This window comes from Oncorhynchus nerka, linkage group LG7 (assembly GCF_034236695.1).
Source record: "Oncorhynchus nerka isolate Pitt River linkage group LG7, Oner_Uvic_2.0, whole genome shotgun sequence".
Taxonomy (NCBI): Eukaryota; Metazoa; Chordata; class Actinopteri; order Salmoniformes; family Salmonidae; genus Oncorhynchus; species Oncorhynchus nerka.
The window spans coordinates 65,094,884-65,110,702 of NC_088402.1; the positions used below are offsets into that span (position 1 = coordinate 65,094,884).

Sequence of the window (15,819 nt, forward strand, 5' to 3'; positions counted from 1 at the left end):
CATTAATCTCTGTTAAAGCAGAACAAAAGTCCTGCGTAATTGGTCAGATGCTCGGTTAAATTCTGGGTCCATAGGTGTTAAGATAAGAGATATAACGACGATCGGAACCGGAAGGAAAAGCTTTTTGCAAGTTACCCGCAAGTCTATGGGCTAAATTTCTCCTACCCTTCCGATATTAGAAAAATGCAGGTTGCGTTCGACTGTTTAGACGTTGCCAGATCTTACAAAGCCTGGATAGGTATTTTACCGCTGCTCGTTATCTCCCGTTGCATCATGATAATCTACCATCTATGGATCTGCAGTACAATTTATGGTTACATAGTCTGTCCACGAAAGTCTTTTTTTGTAATGTTTTTTTTTTTCTTACATTTTAATTGTCTGACATTTTACTGTATCGTTAGGATCTAGTAACATAAGCATTGTGCTGCTCCCGCTATAATTACTGCTAAACCAATACACTTTTTTGATTTGATTTATGTGTCCAATGTTCAAGTCCAGCCCCTTTCCTCTCACAAACAGCATATGAAGGTACTCTATGTGCTGAAATATCTATCAACCCAGTGTTGCAGAGACGCTTTTTTAAATGTCCAATGCAGCCGTTTTTATCTCAATATCAAATATTTTTCGGGTAACAATTAAGTACCTTACAGTGATTGTTTAATAATAAAAAAAACAGTTTCTTAGAAAAAAAGCGATTTCTCTAGCAAGAATTTTGCTAGGACTGTCTGGGAGTGGTCTTAGGGCTCCCGAGTGGCGCAGCGGTCAAAGGCACTGCATCTCAGTGCTAGAGGTGTCACTACAGACCCTGGTTTGATTCCAGGCTGTATCACAACTGGCTGTGATTAGGAGTCCCATAGGACTCTGTGCACAATTGGCCCAACTTCGTTAGGGTTTGGCTGGTGTAGGCCGTCATTGTAAATAAGAATCTGTTAATGGACTTGCCTGGTTAAATAAAATAGTTGGGAAGGGAAAACTGAAAACTAGCTGTAATTGGCAGAGAGGTTTGGAACACTTTAATTTTGGTGTATTAAATAATTTACTGCCTGGTGAAGTCAACAGGCAGGCCAAAGGTCCATCCCACCCAAACAGGCTGACATTTCAGGCGATCTTTTCAAACAGCTCTTACACTAAAAGGGCATTATCATAATTTTCACAATTTCACAGTACAATCCAAACCGTATAGTGTGGAAATATATATAAAACACAAGAAAATCTATTTAAGATAATAAGAGAAAAGGACCCTGTACAAAGATCAATATGAAGAGGAATGGAAGAGAAAAGTTCTCTCCACACACCACAGATCCAAATAATGACTTGTCAATGTGTCAATGCCCAGAGCGCTGCACTGCACATGCTATTGATCAGTGGATCAAAAGGAGCCCACTTTAACACCTGAAAGACCATTGCTCCTGTACCCAAGAAAGTGAAGGTAATTGAACTAAATGACTATCGCCCCATAGCACTCACTTCTGTCATCATTAAGTGTTTTGAGAGGCTAGTTAAGGACCATATCTCCTCCACCTTATCCGATACCCTAGACCTACTACAATTCTCATACCGCTCCAACAGATCCAGGGACGATGCAATCGCCATTGCACTGCACAATGCCTTTTATTGTCCCCAGCACAAGGTGCACGTGTGTAATCATCACACTGTTTAATGAGCTTCTTGATATGACACACCTGTCAGGTGGATGTATTGTTTTGTGAAATGAGAAATGCTCACTAACAGCGATGTAAACAAATTTGTGCACAAAATTTGTGAGGAATAAGCTTTTTGTGTGTGGAAAATATACAGTATACTGTATATTACCGACTGACATTGCTCATTCTGATATTTCCTCATTTCTTATTATTTACTTGATTATGGATTATGTGTGTATTGTTTTGTATTTCCAGGTATTACTGGACTGTTGGAGCTAGAAATACAAGCATTTCGCTGTATCTACGATAACAACTGCAAATCTGTGTACATTTTGATATATGGAGGAAGATGGGGACTCAGATGAACACTGCCATCCGCTGGTACAATCTTCTAATTACAACAGCCTTGTGGACTTGTGTGAGGAGAGAAATAGAATGCAGTGTCCGCAAAAACAGGCCCGCCCTTTAATTAACCTATGCCTACACAAAGCGTAATAAAATATTTGTGCAGTTCACAGTAGTGCCAACACAGGGTGGGTGCAAGTTGATAGATCATAGGCTATTGAGCAGTGGGAGATGGGGGACAGAACAAACCATTTTAGGGTTATTTTACTAAGGGCACTCTAGTCATTTGGGGGGTTTAATTGTATGTGAGTGATATATGCTATATATATTTTTCAAAGTTACTCAAAACAACTAAAATATGGTGCGTTCTGTCTCTGCTCTATACTCCAGTCCGGTTAGTGGCGCTACTGCTTATCTAATGTTAGTGTTACCCATAAAACCCAACGGTGAAGAAGAAAAACCAAGCGCGGTTGCTTCCTGCCACTCGCATGTACAGAAATTAGAGATGGATTCTTCAAACAGTGACAAACAAAATAATAATCAATCTGTTAACGAAGACCCAGCTGGTGTGGACAACGAGTTTTGTCCCGGTTTCAAGGATGTGGATGCATTTGTGAAGGTAGTGAGCTGACTAACGAGTTGTACTGTGTCCGCAGCATGTAAAACGTGGAACAGCTAACGTTAGCTAACTAGCTATATGTCTCGTAATAGTAGCTTCAGCTACGTTTAGCAAGCCTAACTATTGCTTTAACATAGATTCTAACAAAAAATAATTTATACACAACATAAGCAAGAGCTTTGTCTCGGGTGTTCAGGATGGTCACGCCAGGTTCCACTTCTCGCTAGCGAGAATCCTCACACAGTAATACCAGAGGCCCAACTCAGCGTAAAACCCGAGTCCCTCAGCCACCAGCAGGTGGAGTTGTTTCGACAAGCAAGGATATTTTGTATAGAAGTCTATGAGAATGTCACATTGGGTCAACAACAAAAAATGTGTGACTTATTTTGTACGTGAGGTTGGTTTATTTACTCGAATAGAAGTTTCGTAATGTGTAAGTAGTTAAGTGTACTGCTGTAAGTAAGACACGTGACATCCCGGAAACTTTGAGAAAAAACGCTTTCGGAGTTGTCTGAGATTGCTATTCATGGTATGAGGCTAGTAGCATTTAACCATGTATCTTGTCAGTATATCCATCTTTGACGCTAGCTAGCTGCATTATGCATAAAGGTAATTTTAACTTTGAGTAAGCCTTACCCTTTCTCTTCTATAGTATGGACTGGGCACTGTCGTAGCAGCTACCAAGGCATCTGCCAGTCTACCGCAAGTAGGGGATGAATATGATTTATATCGCAGCTTCCCGGGATTTCAAGAATTCTGTGAAACTCAAGGAGATGGACTGTTGCATTGGTGAGTAATAATTTGTAACCCCGTAATGCATTGCTTTATTTCACAGGAGGTGCAGGTGCCATAAGTTGTGAGGATGGGATCATAGTAATGACTTAAATGGAATTCATGAAATGGTATCGAACTGATTGTTTCCATACGTTTGATACCATTCCATTTACTCCAGTCGTTATTGTGAGCCTCTTCACATCATCAGGCCTGAATGCCGATTGGCTGACAGTCATGGTATATCAGACCATATACCACGGGTATAATCTTTATTTATTTTTACTGCTCCAATTACTTTGGTAACCAGTTTATAATAGCAATAAGGCACCCTGGGTATTTGTGGTATATGGCCAATATACCACAGCTAAGGTCTGTACATAAGAAAATGGCCCTTAGCTGTGGTCGGGCCACATGTACATACTGGTAAAGTAGTACTGGATTGTAAACAGTTTGACATTGCTGCCAAGAAAAATGGTTGGCATAAGTCGCTCATGCACCATCTTCCCAACATGTTTGTCTTTTTCTTCCCATGGTCAGTATGAGTCAGATAATGCACCACCATGGCTGCAGAGCTCACATGAGAGACCGCAACAAACTGACGGGGTTGGAGGAAAGATTTGACTTGGTGGTTGACTCCAATGATGTCATTCTTGAGAAAGTGGTATGTATACCAAAGTGGCAGCATATTCTGAACTAATGACTTTTCTAATTCCCCATTATTTTGGGAATTATTCTGAAGTCAACACTTTTTTCAAATTGATTTTCAGGGTATTCTGCTTGATGATGCTGCCGGGGTCAACAGGAGCCAGCAACCTGTCATGCCCGCAGGTTTTCAGCCCCCTAAGATCGTCGTATCCAGTTGGAATCGTAAGGTGCAGAAACAAATCTTCTTGGCACAGGGGCCACAAACTGACAAACCTGTCAGAACTATTGTCTAAACATCACAACTGTTATCATGGTTACTCCATACATATCAGTCTGAAAGAAGTCGCTGTAAAAAAAGACGCAATAATCTCTACCAGACAGAATGTTGAAAAACATTTAAACGTCCACTGCCGTTCCTACATTTTGGGATCACTTAGAAATGTCATTGTTTTTTTAAAGAAAAACAACAAAAAAATGTCCATTAAAATAACATCAAATTGATCAGAAATCTAGTGTAAACATTCATTTTGTAAATGACTATTGTAGTTGGAAACGGCAGATTCGTTTTAATGAAATATCTACATTTATCAGCAACCATCACTCCTGTGTTCCAATGGCACATTGTGTTAGCTAATCCAAGTTTATCATTTTAAGTCTCGTTGATCATTAGAAAACCCTTTTGCAATTATGTTAGCGCAGCTGAAAACTGTTAATTAAAGTAGCAATAAAACTGGCCTTCTATAGACTAGTTGAGTATCTGGAGCATCAGCATTTGTGGGTTCGATTGCAGGCTCAAAATGGCCAGAAACAAATAACTTTCTTCAGAAACTATTCAGTCTATTCTTGTTCTGAGAAATGAGGGCTATTCCATGTGAGAAATTGCCAAGAAACTGAAGATCTTGTACTACGCTGTGTACTACTCCCTTCATAGAATAGCGCAAACTGGCTCTAACCAGAATAGAAAGAGTGGGAGGCCCCGGTGCACAACTGAGCAAGAGGACAAGTACATTAATGTCTAGTTTGAGAAAGACGCCTCAGTTTTCAGCTGTGCTAACATAATTTCAAAGGGGTTTTCTAATGATCAATTAGCCTTTTAAAATTATGAACTTGGATTAGCTAACACAACGTGCCATTGAAACACAGGAGTGATGGTTGCTGATAATGGGCATCTGTACGCCTAAGTAGATATTCCATTCAAAATCTGTCGTTTACAACATTAACAATTTCTACATTGTATTTCTGATCAATGGACAAAAATGTGCTTTTCTTTTAAAAAACAAGGACTTATATGACCCGAACTTTTGAAAGCTAGTGTACTTTACCGGCTGTCCTTTTGGCGGTAGGAAGTGGAGATAAATGTCCACATCTAATGAAAAGTTAATGTTTATAACGTTGTTTGGAATGGTATGGAAGTATTATTGATTGTTTTTTGTCTTTATTGAACAGGGGGGTGACTCTGGTTCTGGATGTAGTTCAGAGACATTCCGACTCCTCCAAGCCAAAAACGTCACCAGACCTCAGTTGAAATTCCGGGAAAAAGTTGACAATAGCAACACACCGTTTACTCCAAAGATCTTCGTCAAGCCCAATGCAATAAAACCACTTCCTTCATGTAGGTCGCATTTGCCATAATTTCAAATAAATTCAGTTGTAACTTATTTTTGTGTCCAACACTTTCCTGGTATTTAGAAATTACACATCAGCATTGTATTACCCAATATGATCAATTGTGTTCCATGTAGTTGCCAAAAATATAAAATGCTTTACTAAAAAGTACCAATTAAATAAATTGTACATGCAATAATGAAGTGCGATGAAGATGTCCATTGATTCCGTCTTTCCTGTTGTAGATTTTACCAACAAACACATTCGCAAAGAGAGACCAGAGGATTTGGATGTCCCTGCCGCCCTGGCTGATTTCATTCACCAGCAGAGAACTCAGGAGCATGTAGAAGACATGTAAGACATTCTGAGTCGGTGTACTCTCTTGTTCCAAGGTTGAAATGTGATAACATCCCATCTGACATTGCTATAATTTTTCCTCCATAGGTTCGCTCACCCATACCAATACGAACTGGATCACCTTGCGTTACCTGAGAATCTTCTGTCCAAGCCTGAACCCCAGGTAAATTGTTTGGTTAACACTTTATTTGAGGTATAGCGTCATAACTAGGATCCTGCATTTGAGCGATAAAATAAGACACTGCATTTACCGGTATTTCAATCATTATCTTGCTAGTGTCGCTGCAGGTAAAAAGTCAGGAAATGTTATTTACACAAGATGTCTCCAATCAATGTCTGGTTGTGCGTGTGTGTGTTTGGTGGGGGGATTGCCTGAGTCAGGGGAGGCTCTTTGAATCTTGATCGCACAAAACCTATTATTTAGCAGGGAATATTATTTGTAGATAAATGATTATACACCTCACTTTGCTCAAGTTAACTCTTAACGGACTCAATCTAATTGTTAGTCTCATACACAGTTCACTGCCGATATAAAAGTACAGTAAAGTGTGTTTGTGCTAGCTCACTCAACATTGCAGGATAATATCAATAATATACAAAGGTCAAATAAAAATTACTAGTAATTGTAAGGTATATACATAGTATTATAACTGATACAGTGCCTTGCGAAAGTATTCGGCCCCCTTGAACTTTGCGACCTTTTGCCACATTTCAGGCTTCAAACATAAAGATATAAAACCATATTTTTTTGTGAAGAATCAACAACAAGTGGGACACAATCATGAAGTGGAACTACATTTATTGGATATTTCAAACTTTTTTAACAATTCAAAAACTGAAAAATTGGGCGTGCAAAATTATTCAGCCCCCTTAAGTTAATATTTTGTATCGCCACCTTTTGCTGCGATTACAGCTGTAAGTCGCTTGGGGTATGTCTCTATCAGTTTTGCACATCGAGAGACTGACATTTTTTCCCATTCCTCCTTGCAAAACAGCTCGAGCTCAGTGAGGTTGGATGGAGAGCATTTGTGAACAGCAGTTTTCAGTTCTTTCCACAGATTCTCGATTGGATTCAGGTCTGGACTTTGACTTGGCCATTCTAACACCTGGATATGTTTATTTTTGAACCATTCCATTGTAGATTTTGCCATATGTTTTGAATCATTGTCTTGTTGGAAGACAAATCTCCGTCCCAGTCTCAGGTCTTTTGCAGACTCCATCAGGTTTTCTTCCAGAATGGTCCTGTATTTGGCTCCATCAACTTTAACCATCTTCCCTGTCCCTGTTGAAGAAAAGCAGGCCCAAACCATGATGCTGCCACCACCATGTTTGACAGTGGGGATGGTGTGTTCAGGGTGATGAGCTGTGTTGCTTTTACGCCAAACATAACGTTTTGCATTGTTACCAAAAAGTTCAATTTTGGTTTTATCTGACCAGAGCACCTTCTTCCACATGTTTGGTGTGTCTCCCAGGTGGCTTGTGGCAAACTTTAAACAACACTGTTTATGGATATCTTTAAGAAATGGCTTTCTTCTTGCCACTCTTCCATAAAGGCCAGATTTGTGCAATATACGACTGATTGTTGTCCTATGGACAGAGTCTCCCACCTCAGCTGTAGATCTCTGCAGTTCATCCAGAGTGATCATGGGCTGCATCTCTGATCAGTCTTCTCCTTGTATGAGCTGAAAGTTTAGAGGGACGGCCAGGTCTTGGTAGATTTGCAGTGGTCTGATACTCCTTCCATTTCAATATTATCGCTTGCACAGTGCTCCTTAGGATGTTTAAAGCTTGGGAAATATTTTTGTATCCAAATCCGGCTTTAAACTTCTTCACAACAGTATCTTGGACCTGCCTGGTGTGTTCCTTGTTCTTCATGATGCTCTCTGCGCTTTTAACGGACCTCTGAGACTATCACAGTGCAGGTGCATTTATACGGAGACTTGATTACACACAGGTGGATTGTATTTATCATTAGTCATTTAGGTCAACATTGGATCATTCAGAGATCCTCACTGAACTTCTGGAGAGAGTTCGCTGCACTGACAGTAAAGGGGCTGAATAATTTTGCATGCCCAATTTTTCAGTTTTTGATTTGTTAAAAAAGTTTGAAATATCCAATAAATGTCGTTCGACTTCATGATTGTGTCCCACTTGTTGTTGCTTCTTCACAAAAAAATAGTTTTATATCTTTATGTTTGAAGCCTGAAATGTGGCAAAAGGTCGCAAAGTTCAAGGGGGCCGAATACTTTCGCACGGCACTGTATGTGCACAATAGTATATACAGTACAAATTCATGTGCCATGACAAGTATGACTGTATACAAATAAACTGGATAGTGTTTGTCACTCAGTTGAATAAATAGTATAAAATAGAACAGCAGCGTTGACTTTGTCGTTGTGTGCTTGAGTGGAGAGTCAGTGCAAATAGTCTCTATGGTGCAAAGAAAGGCATTCTATTTTTGCTCTATTATAGTGGCCATCGATCAAGTGCACAAGGCTACATGTGTGCAAAAATGAAGTTCACTGAGTAAAAAATGTAATAATCCCCCCTCACTCACAAGTGTTACTGTCAAGTTCAAAACAACAAAAGCAATATCTTTGGGCTACTGCACATTATTACATTGTAGAACAGATGTCCACAGGCAGAAAGTGTACAATTTGCCAGCAGAGCATGATACCCTTTGTTGACATAATTGATCTCTTTCAGGCAGAGAATACACCCGCTATACCCCTTTTTATCCACTGTATTGAAAAAGTGAGAAAGGGGGAAAGTGTGGTGGTCCTTTCACCTCTATAGTGGCATCCAGCTTAAGCCAGCTCCAGCGACACTTAACTGTTTAACAAGCAATGCCTCATTTTCACACAATTCTCTCATTCTGAAAATGAACTTACTGTACTGTAGAGGGAAAACATTAGTTCAGATAGTAGTTAGTTCGTTAGCTAGTTAACATTTCAGATTGCCAGGGTCCAGTAAGCAACTAACGCGTTCTAACTTGAGGAACGGCAAGGAGTGGTATAACGTTACCAGTTCATACTAGATCGAATTGGTTAGGTTACTAACGTTGGTTCATCTGATGTTGTAACATTAGCTAGCTAACGTTAGCTGTCTGACTTTATTTTCACATCATAGACTAAATTATTTGATCAGTTCAGTTGGCTAATGTTGCTCAACATTTCTCTGGCAAGCTATAACGGATAATTTGATCCAGCTAGCAAGATACTTAACAATGCTAACAATACTTGTTCCACCACACATTCTCCCTCACCTCAAACTTTCCAAATGCCAGTTTTCAGTTACAGCTCACGAAGTACGCTTCATCACCTTCTCACCCCGGTCTCTGTGGTCAGGCTTCTCACCTACCTCTTTGTTATCGTTCAGGGGACGCGCTGCTGTAAATTAACCACGCTGATATTGTAACTAGCTAATTGGTTGTCTCTTCTCTCTTCAGTTGCGTGCTGCATTCTGTTATGTGAATGATTGGCTTAGATACACCCAGTATTTGTTCCAAACGCGCATCACTCGTTCACGTACAGCCAGATGTCATCCAAAGCCTCCCCCCCCCTCTAGTTTGCATCCCTATATTAGGGGCAGTTAAAGGGGAGAGTCAATAAAAAAACAACCATGAAAGTATATAGAAAATAATACATTCCAATATTTTCACTTGAAAATACCCTACACGGGCACTTGTTGCAGATTACAATAATATATTCAGCAAAACCTGTAACATTGGACTACTTTACTACAAACAAAAATGTGCATGCCTGAGACCTTGTCAAGTCCATCCGGTGTCACTTTTATTTTTGAATAGCTAAATACACTTTGACGCGGTCATGAAGCATTTTGACCATGACTCCTGACACTTTGTTGACCTTGACATTGCTGGATATCTTTATTGAAAGCTGTTGGATATCTTTATTGAAAGCTAATATTGGTCAAGTTTGCCTCTGGCACAAATAAGCAAATGTTTTTTTTTTTTTTGTGATACATTTTCTCAATTGATGCCAGACTTCCTTTTCTTTGTTTTGATTTTTCAGATGTACAAACCACTTGCTGAGACAAAGTGCTCATTCATTGACAATCTGGAGGATCTGGTGGCAGTAAACGAGAAACTGGCCAAGACGTCAGAGTTTGCAGTAGATCTAGAGGTACAATTGAGGGTTTTACACATGTTCCTCTGTCTGAGACAATTAAATTGTACCTCAAATAACTAAGCTTTAAAGATGGGGAAAATTAATGCTTGCTAGTTTTAGCCTTTTGTGACCTCTCATCTGTCCTACCCAACCAGGATTTTCTGTTGAATCATGTGCATCTTCTCTCTTAGCATCACTCCTACAGAAGTTTTTTGGGCATCACCTGCCTGATGCAGATTTCAACACGGGATGAAGACTTCATTATAGACACCTTGGAGCTGCGTAGTGAGCTGTACATACTCAATGAGGCTTTCACAGATCCCGCCATCGTCAAGGTCATTGCCTGGTTGTCTAAGCACATTTTGGATTTCACAGCCCAATGCCCAATAATGGCAATGGTAGCAGGCTTAGCATTTCAGTTTACAGAAACTTCAGTATAGCCTAGAATTTGAGTCACTAATGTAGGTTTATATGGCTTTCGCAGGTTTTCCATGGTGCCGACTCTGATATTGAGTGGCTGCAAAAGGATTTGGGCCTTTACATTGTCAACATGTTTGACACTCACCAGGCGTCACGTACCCTTAACCTGGGCAGGCACTCGCTTGACCACTTGCTTAAGCTGTTCTGCAACGTGGACTCTGACAAACGCTACCAGTTGGCAGACTGGAGAATACGGTAATGTCATTTCGTTAACCCTCTATTATGCACTTTGATGTTGTAGATGTTCATGTGTGCTCTGATTGTTCATGAATGTCTACTAAATAGTTTTCACTGAAAGCTGTTCATGTTGGCCTGGGAGCAAAATATGATTTGATTGAATTGCTTTTGATTTTCCCTAGGCCTTTGCCAGATGAGATGTTTCAGTATGCCCGGGCAGATACCCACTACCTCCTCTATGTCTACGATCGGCTGAGGGTGGACCTGTGGGAAGTGGGCAATGGGCAGCCTGCCCTGCTGCAGATGGTCTGGCACAAAAGCAAAGACATCTCATTGAAGGTACACTTCTCGAGCTGAATAGCGCGACTGAACATTACCGCACCACCTAGGCCTAATTCCCTTGTTAACTTGTTCAGACAATAACAGTGAAAACCCCTCTCTGCAGAAATACATGAAGCCGCTCTTCACCGAGGACTCCTACATGGACCTGCTGAGGAAGCAGAAGAAGGCGTTCAACACGCAGCAGCTAACTGCCTTCCGACTGCTGTACGGCTGGAGGGACAAGCTGGCCAGACAGGAGGATGAGAGCACTGGGTAGGGAGGGTATTGCCTATGGACCCATTTGTCGTTTGCTCGCTTAGGATCCAGATGCTCAAGAGTATTTGGTTTGGATTGTGAAGTTGGTCTATGAAAGCAATCTTTATACTGTCTGCTACATTTGCTGCCCTCTTTCCCCAGTAAGCACCTCACACTGCTTGATATGTAAAATCACCTGATTAATCTCAAACTGAGATAGAAATAATGAAAATGGCAAGGGTTTTTGTTAAGTATATGACTTTTATTTAAACTTGCTTGCCATGTGTTTCAGATATGTCCTACCCAATCATATGATGATTAAGATCTCTGACATCCTGCCCAAGTAAGTTGAGATGCCGGTCCCCCCAAAAAACACACACCTGTGCATATGCACACACACAAACATTAATACCATGTTAAACAATCCCCATCTGTTTTTCTTCTACCAGAGAGCCTCAAGGCATCATCGCTTGCTGTAACCCTGTCCCCCCATTGGTGCGGCAGCAGGTCAACGAGCTCCACTTATTGGTGCAGCAGGCCCGGGAGATGCCCCTTCTCAAGGTGAGACATGCCTGGGGCAGTGTTGATTGTTTACTACATTTAACCTCAATCAACTACCTGAATTAATTGAGTTATCTATTTTCAATGATGACAACCTCACTAACCAGCCTGACACATCTTGGTTTGGGTGACTTGATGCCGTTATAGTGTCAAATAAGTAACTAGTGAATAAAGGTACCCTAATAAAATCAGATTTTTCTGGTAACATACAGATGATGTTAGCAGATGTTAATGCGAGTGTTTGTGCTTCTAGTTCCGACAGTGCGGTAATATCTAACAAGTAATTAACAATTCCCCAACAACTATCCAATACACACATCTAAAAGGGTGAATGAGAATATGTACATATAAATATATGGATGAGTGATGGCAGGACGGCGTAGGCAAGGTGCAAACGATGGTATAAAAAACAGTATATACATATGATATGAGTAATGTAAGCTATGTGAACATGGTTTAAAGTGACTAGTGATCCATTTATTAAAGTGGCCAGTGATTGGGTCTCAAAGTAGGTAGCAGCCTCTGAATTAGTGATTGCTGTTTTAACAGTCTGATGGCCTTGAGATAGAAGCTGTTTTTCAGTCTCTCCGTCCTAGCTTTGATGCACCTGTACTGACCTCGCCTTCTGGATGGTAGTGGTGTGAATAGGCAGTGGCAGTGTTGTCCTTGATGATCTTTTTGACCTTTCTGTGACATCGGGTGCTGTAGGTGTCATGGGGGGCATGTAGTTTGCCCCCTGCATTTATACAATGGATTTCACTTGAATCAATGTTTTCCGTGTGTGTGTATATAGGCTGAAATTGTGGCTGACAAGAAGAAAACACTCACGCCCATAAAAAAGGTTTGTAAAACTAGTTAATTGATACCACATCCACTTGGTTATACATTTTCACAGGTCATTTATGAGCAAAACTGCCTATCTGAAGTGCCATGCATTGGTTCTTTTTGCAGCCAGAAATTCCTCTTTTTGGGCCTCATGATACATCCAGAGTCTCTGAAAGTGATATCCCCAGCTTTGCCCCAGATAGTAAGATATATATTAAGTCCATTGTTAACATTAATTATGTTGTCCTTGGCTATAGTCAATTAAACCAATGAAAATGTACTTTGCGTCTACTTTCAGAACTTTCAGAACTCTCAACCAAAAAGGGGGCACTGTTTTCTGAAGAGGAGCAGGGAGAGGACATGCATAAAATGATGGGTCTAGTAGTTTCAGCGAAAATCACATTGTTTGAGGTAAGAACTATGATGTCTGGTTGTGTTTTGGCCCATGAATGAATGGTACACTACAGTACACCTCTCAGATTTGTTGTCTGTTATAAGACTGTTTGAAATATGACTGTAATGATCTCGGTTGGTGACTTGCGTGTTTTGTGCTTCTTTTGAAGGAGGACACCGTCAAAGACCCTGGTAACCTCACAGTGGCTCAACAGAAAGCATGCAGGGTTGTCGAGTCTTTTCAGAACCCTTTCCGAATGGTAAGATGCATTGACCTGGTAATGCGTGGTTAACCAATGATGTGTTTTGTTTGTGTTGCTATAATGCATCCTCTTGTTTTTAGTATCTACCGTCAAACGACATCCATATCTCCAAAAATGCTAAGTTCGACCCCTCTACGAAAATATATGAGGTATTTATTAATTCATTGATATTTGTACATAATGATTGTGGCAGAAATTATGCCACTGAAATCTGAACTCGAAGATGGTCAATATTATCTTGAAGTTCGAACTTCATTTGTCCTGCTTGTGTTATATTATCCACTATGTTTCAACAGATCAGTAATAGATGGAAGCTGCAGAGTGTGGAACAGCAGCAGAAGGAGGTAGAGGCCAAAAAGAAAGCGAAGGAAGAGGCAAAGGCAGTAGCAGGTGTGGTGTACTTGACTTGATTCAAATTAACTTTCTGAAATGATTTCAAACCATCCTTTGTGAATATTGTGAGATTTATTGTCCTACAGAGGAAAGGAAGAAGGCCAAGCAGAGCTACCAGGAATCACTTCAGAATGTTGCGACTGTGCGCCAGCAAGCTTCAGTGAGTAGTTTTCACATTTCTTCAGAGCTATAAGAAAACATTTTCAATTCTGTGCAGGGAAGTTATCTCATTACATTGTGTTTACATTTCCATCAGGAATCTATAAAACCAGGAGGAAAGAAAAGGGAGAGGGTTGCCAGTGAGACAGGAGAGTCGACCCCAAAACCTAACAAGAAACTAATGAAAGCTGCTGTGAAGAAAAACGAGGACTCTACAACACCTCTAGTTTTCAAACCGTATGACTACAGCCAGTCAGATTTCAAAGTCTTTGCTGGTACGCAACCACATGTATTTGTTTATGTTCTATCTGACTTTGGTCATGATATTTGTAGTTGGTTGATGCGATTATTTTGCATCTCCACACATGACCTTCCTTTCTCATTGTATGTGGTGAAATAAATAATTTTGTGATGTTCTAGGGGCCAAAGGAAATGATGGTAAACAGTTTGATCCAGACAGACAAGGTCATGAACCCAGGAAAAAGGTATTATTAACATAAAGTTATAATTATTACATTTGCCAAATTAACCCACTGTGTGTACATTGTGCATTCAATGTCATCTTGCTAAGTCTACCTTTAACGCTGGCAAGATATTTGTGGAAAAGTAACAGTTCTCATGGCTATTGTAATATCAAGTGAACATTCTTTTTGGTTTCTGTAGAAAAATGCAAAAGCACAAAAATCGAATGCCTGTGCTGGAAACCGAAGTATGTCCTTTTTTGGTGGAAAATCCGAAAGGTAACAAGATCCATGCTTGCTGTTTTGGAGACACCATCGCACTTGCTCGCAAAGATATTTGCTGTGGCTAATTAACAGTAAATAAGTTAATTGCTTAGCCACAATTAGGCATGGTGTTTAGCTAGCCACCTAAAACTGTTTACAGTTAACAATCTCTTCTACTTTTTCTAGAAAATGGCGGGTATCTCCAGTTTACATTTTACCATTGTGACGTGCATATTAATTTTCTATCACAATTCCAGTTTTGATTGTTCTACTAATATCACTGTGTTGGTTTTCTTTATTCATCTTGCAGAGGAGTCCGTCGTAACTGGCCTAAAAGATAGGTCTACCCATCAATGAACTTTTCTTCTCTTCTCAAAAAGGAAACCTGTTTTAAAATGAGATTTTTTTGTGTGGATCTAGTTACCCTATGTTAGTACAATGGTGCACAAAATATTTTTTTCTTTAACAAAGTATTTGCAGCCTGCTTATTAAAATAGTTTTTAAGGGAATTTGTCTTATTTTATTTGTTGATGGAATCTTCACAAAATGTGCTTGCAAACATTCAGACTAGACTTTCAGGTACATTTTTAACCACACTTGTTGTTAAAGCTCATACAGTTATTGGCTGCCGCTCATTAAAAGAGGAACTGGTCAAAACTATGCAGACTTTGGGAATGATCATTTTGAAGACATTTGCAGTAGTTTTCATAAATTGAGTACCTTTCCAAGATTAGTTTTGTAAATGATGGTTGTCTAATGGGCAACCAGTTCTATTATACCTGGCTGAAAGTAATGGTTGAGAGGAGAGCCAAAGAACAGGAGCGTAGGAAATCCCTATTGTTATACTGACTGTATTAATGCCTGTTGACTGATACTATCTTGTAAAGACAGACAAAACAAGTTAACAAATTGACAAAGTATCTATTCTAAGCTACCTCAAAATACGCAGATGATAAATGGACAAAATATACTGTATATTATATATCCACAGCGACGGATTTGTGCTTTTTTTCAAACACCTATTTTTCAGTGGCAATTGATGGGATTATAACTGACTAAATAGAAAAAAATTAACAAAAAGGAATTTTCATTTCAGTTGACTGAAACGACACAAAACAAAATGATCTGACTACCTAATGCATTGTTTCT

The 15,819-nt window shown here is 39.9% G+C and overlaps 1 protein-coding gene across 1 annotated transcript; it reads left to right on the plus strand.

Annotated features, from left to right (window-relative positions):
* The first annotated feature begins 2,427 nt into the window (after positions 1-2,427).
* Positions 2,428-15,330, plus strand: exosc10 (exosome component 10). The gene is made up of 25 exons (XM_029664534.2): positions 2,428-2,607; positions 3,260-3,396; positions 3,919-4,042; positions 4,149-4,253; positions 5,473-5,638; positions 5,877-5,985; positions 6,076-6,151; positions 10,023-10,133; positions 10,310-10,453; positions 10,603-10,793; positions 10,958-11,114; positions 11,221-11,369; positions 11,644-11,694; positions 11,801-11,912; positions 12,706-12,753; positions 12,864-12,939; positions 13,036-13,148; positions 13,301-13,390; positions 13,474-13,542; positions 13,690-13,783; positions 13,873-13,946; positions 14,043-14,220; positions 14,366-14,430; positions 14,609-14,685; positions 14,981-15,330. Exons 1-25 carry the CDS (start codon positions 2,494-2,496, stop codon positions 15,009-15,011), a joined length of 2,661 nt encoding a protein of 886 aa, XP_029520394.1. The 5' UTR covers positions 2,428-2,493; the 3' UTR covers positions 15,012-15,330.
* The last annotated feature ends 489 nt before the right edge of the window (positions 15,331-15,819 follow it).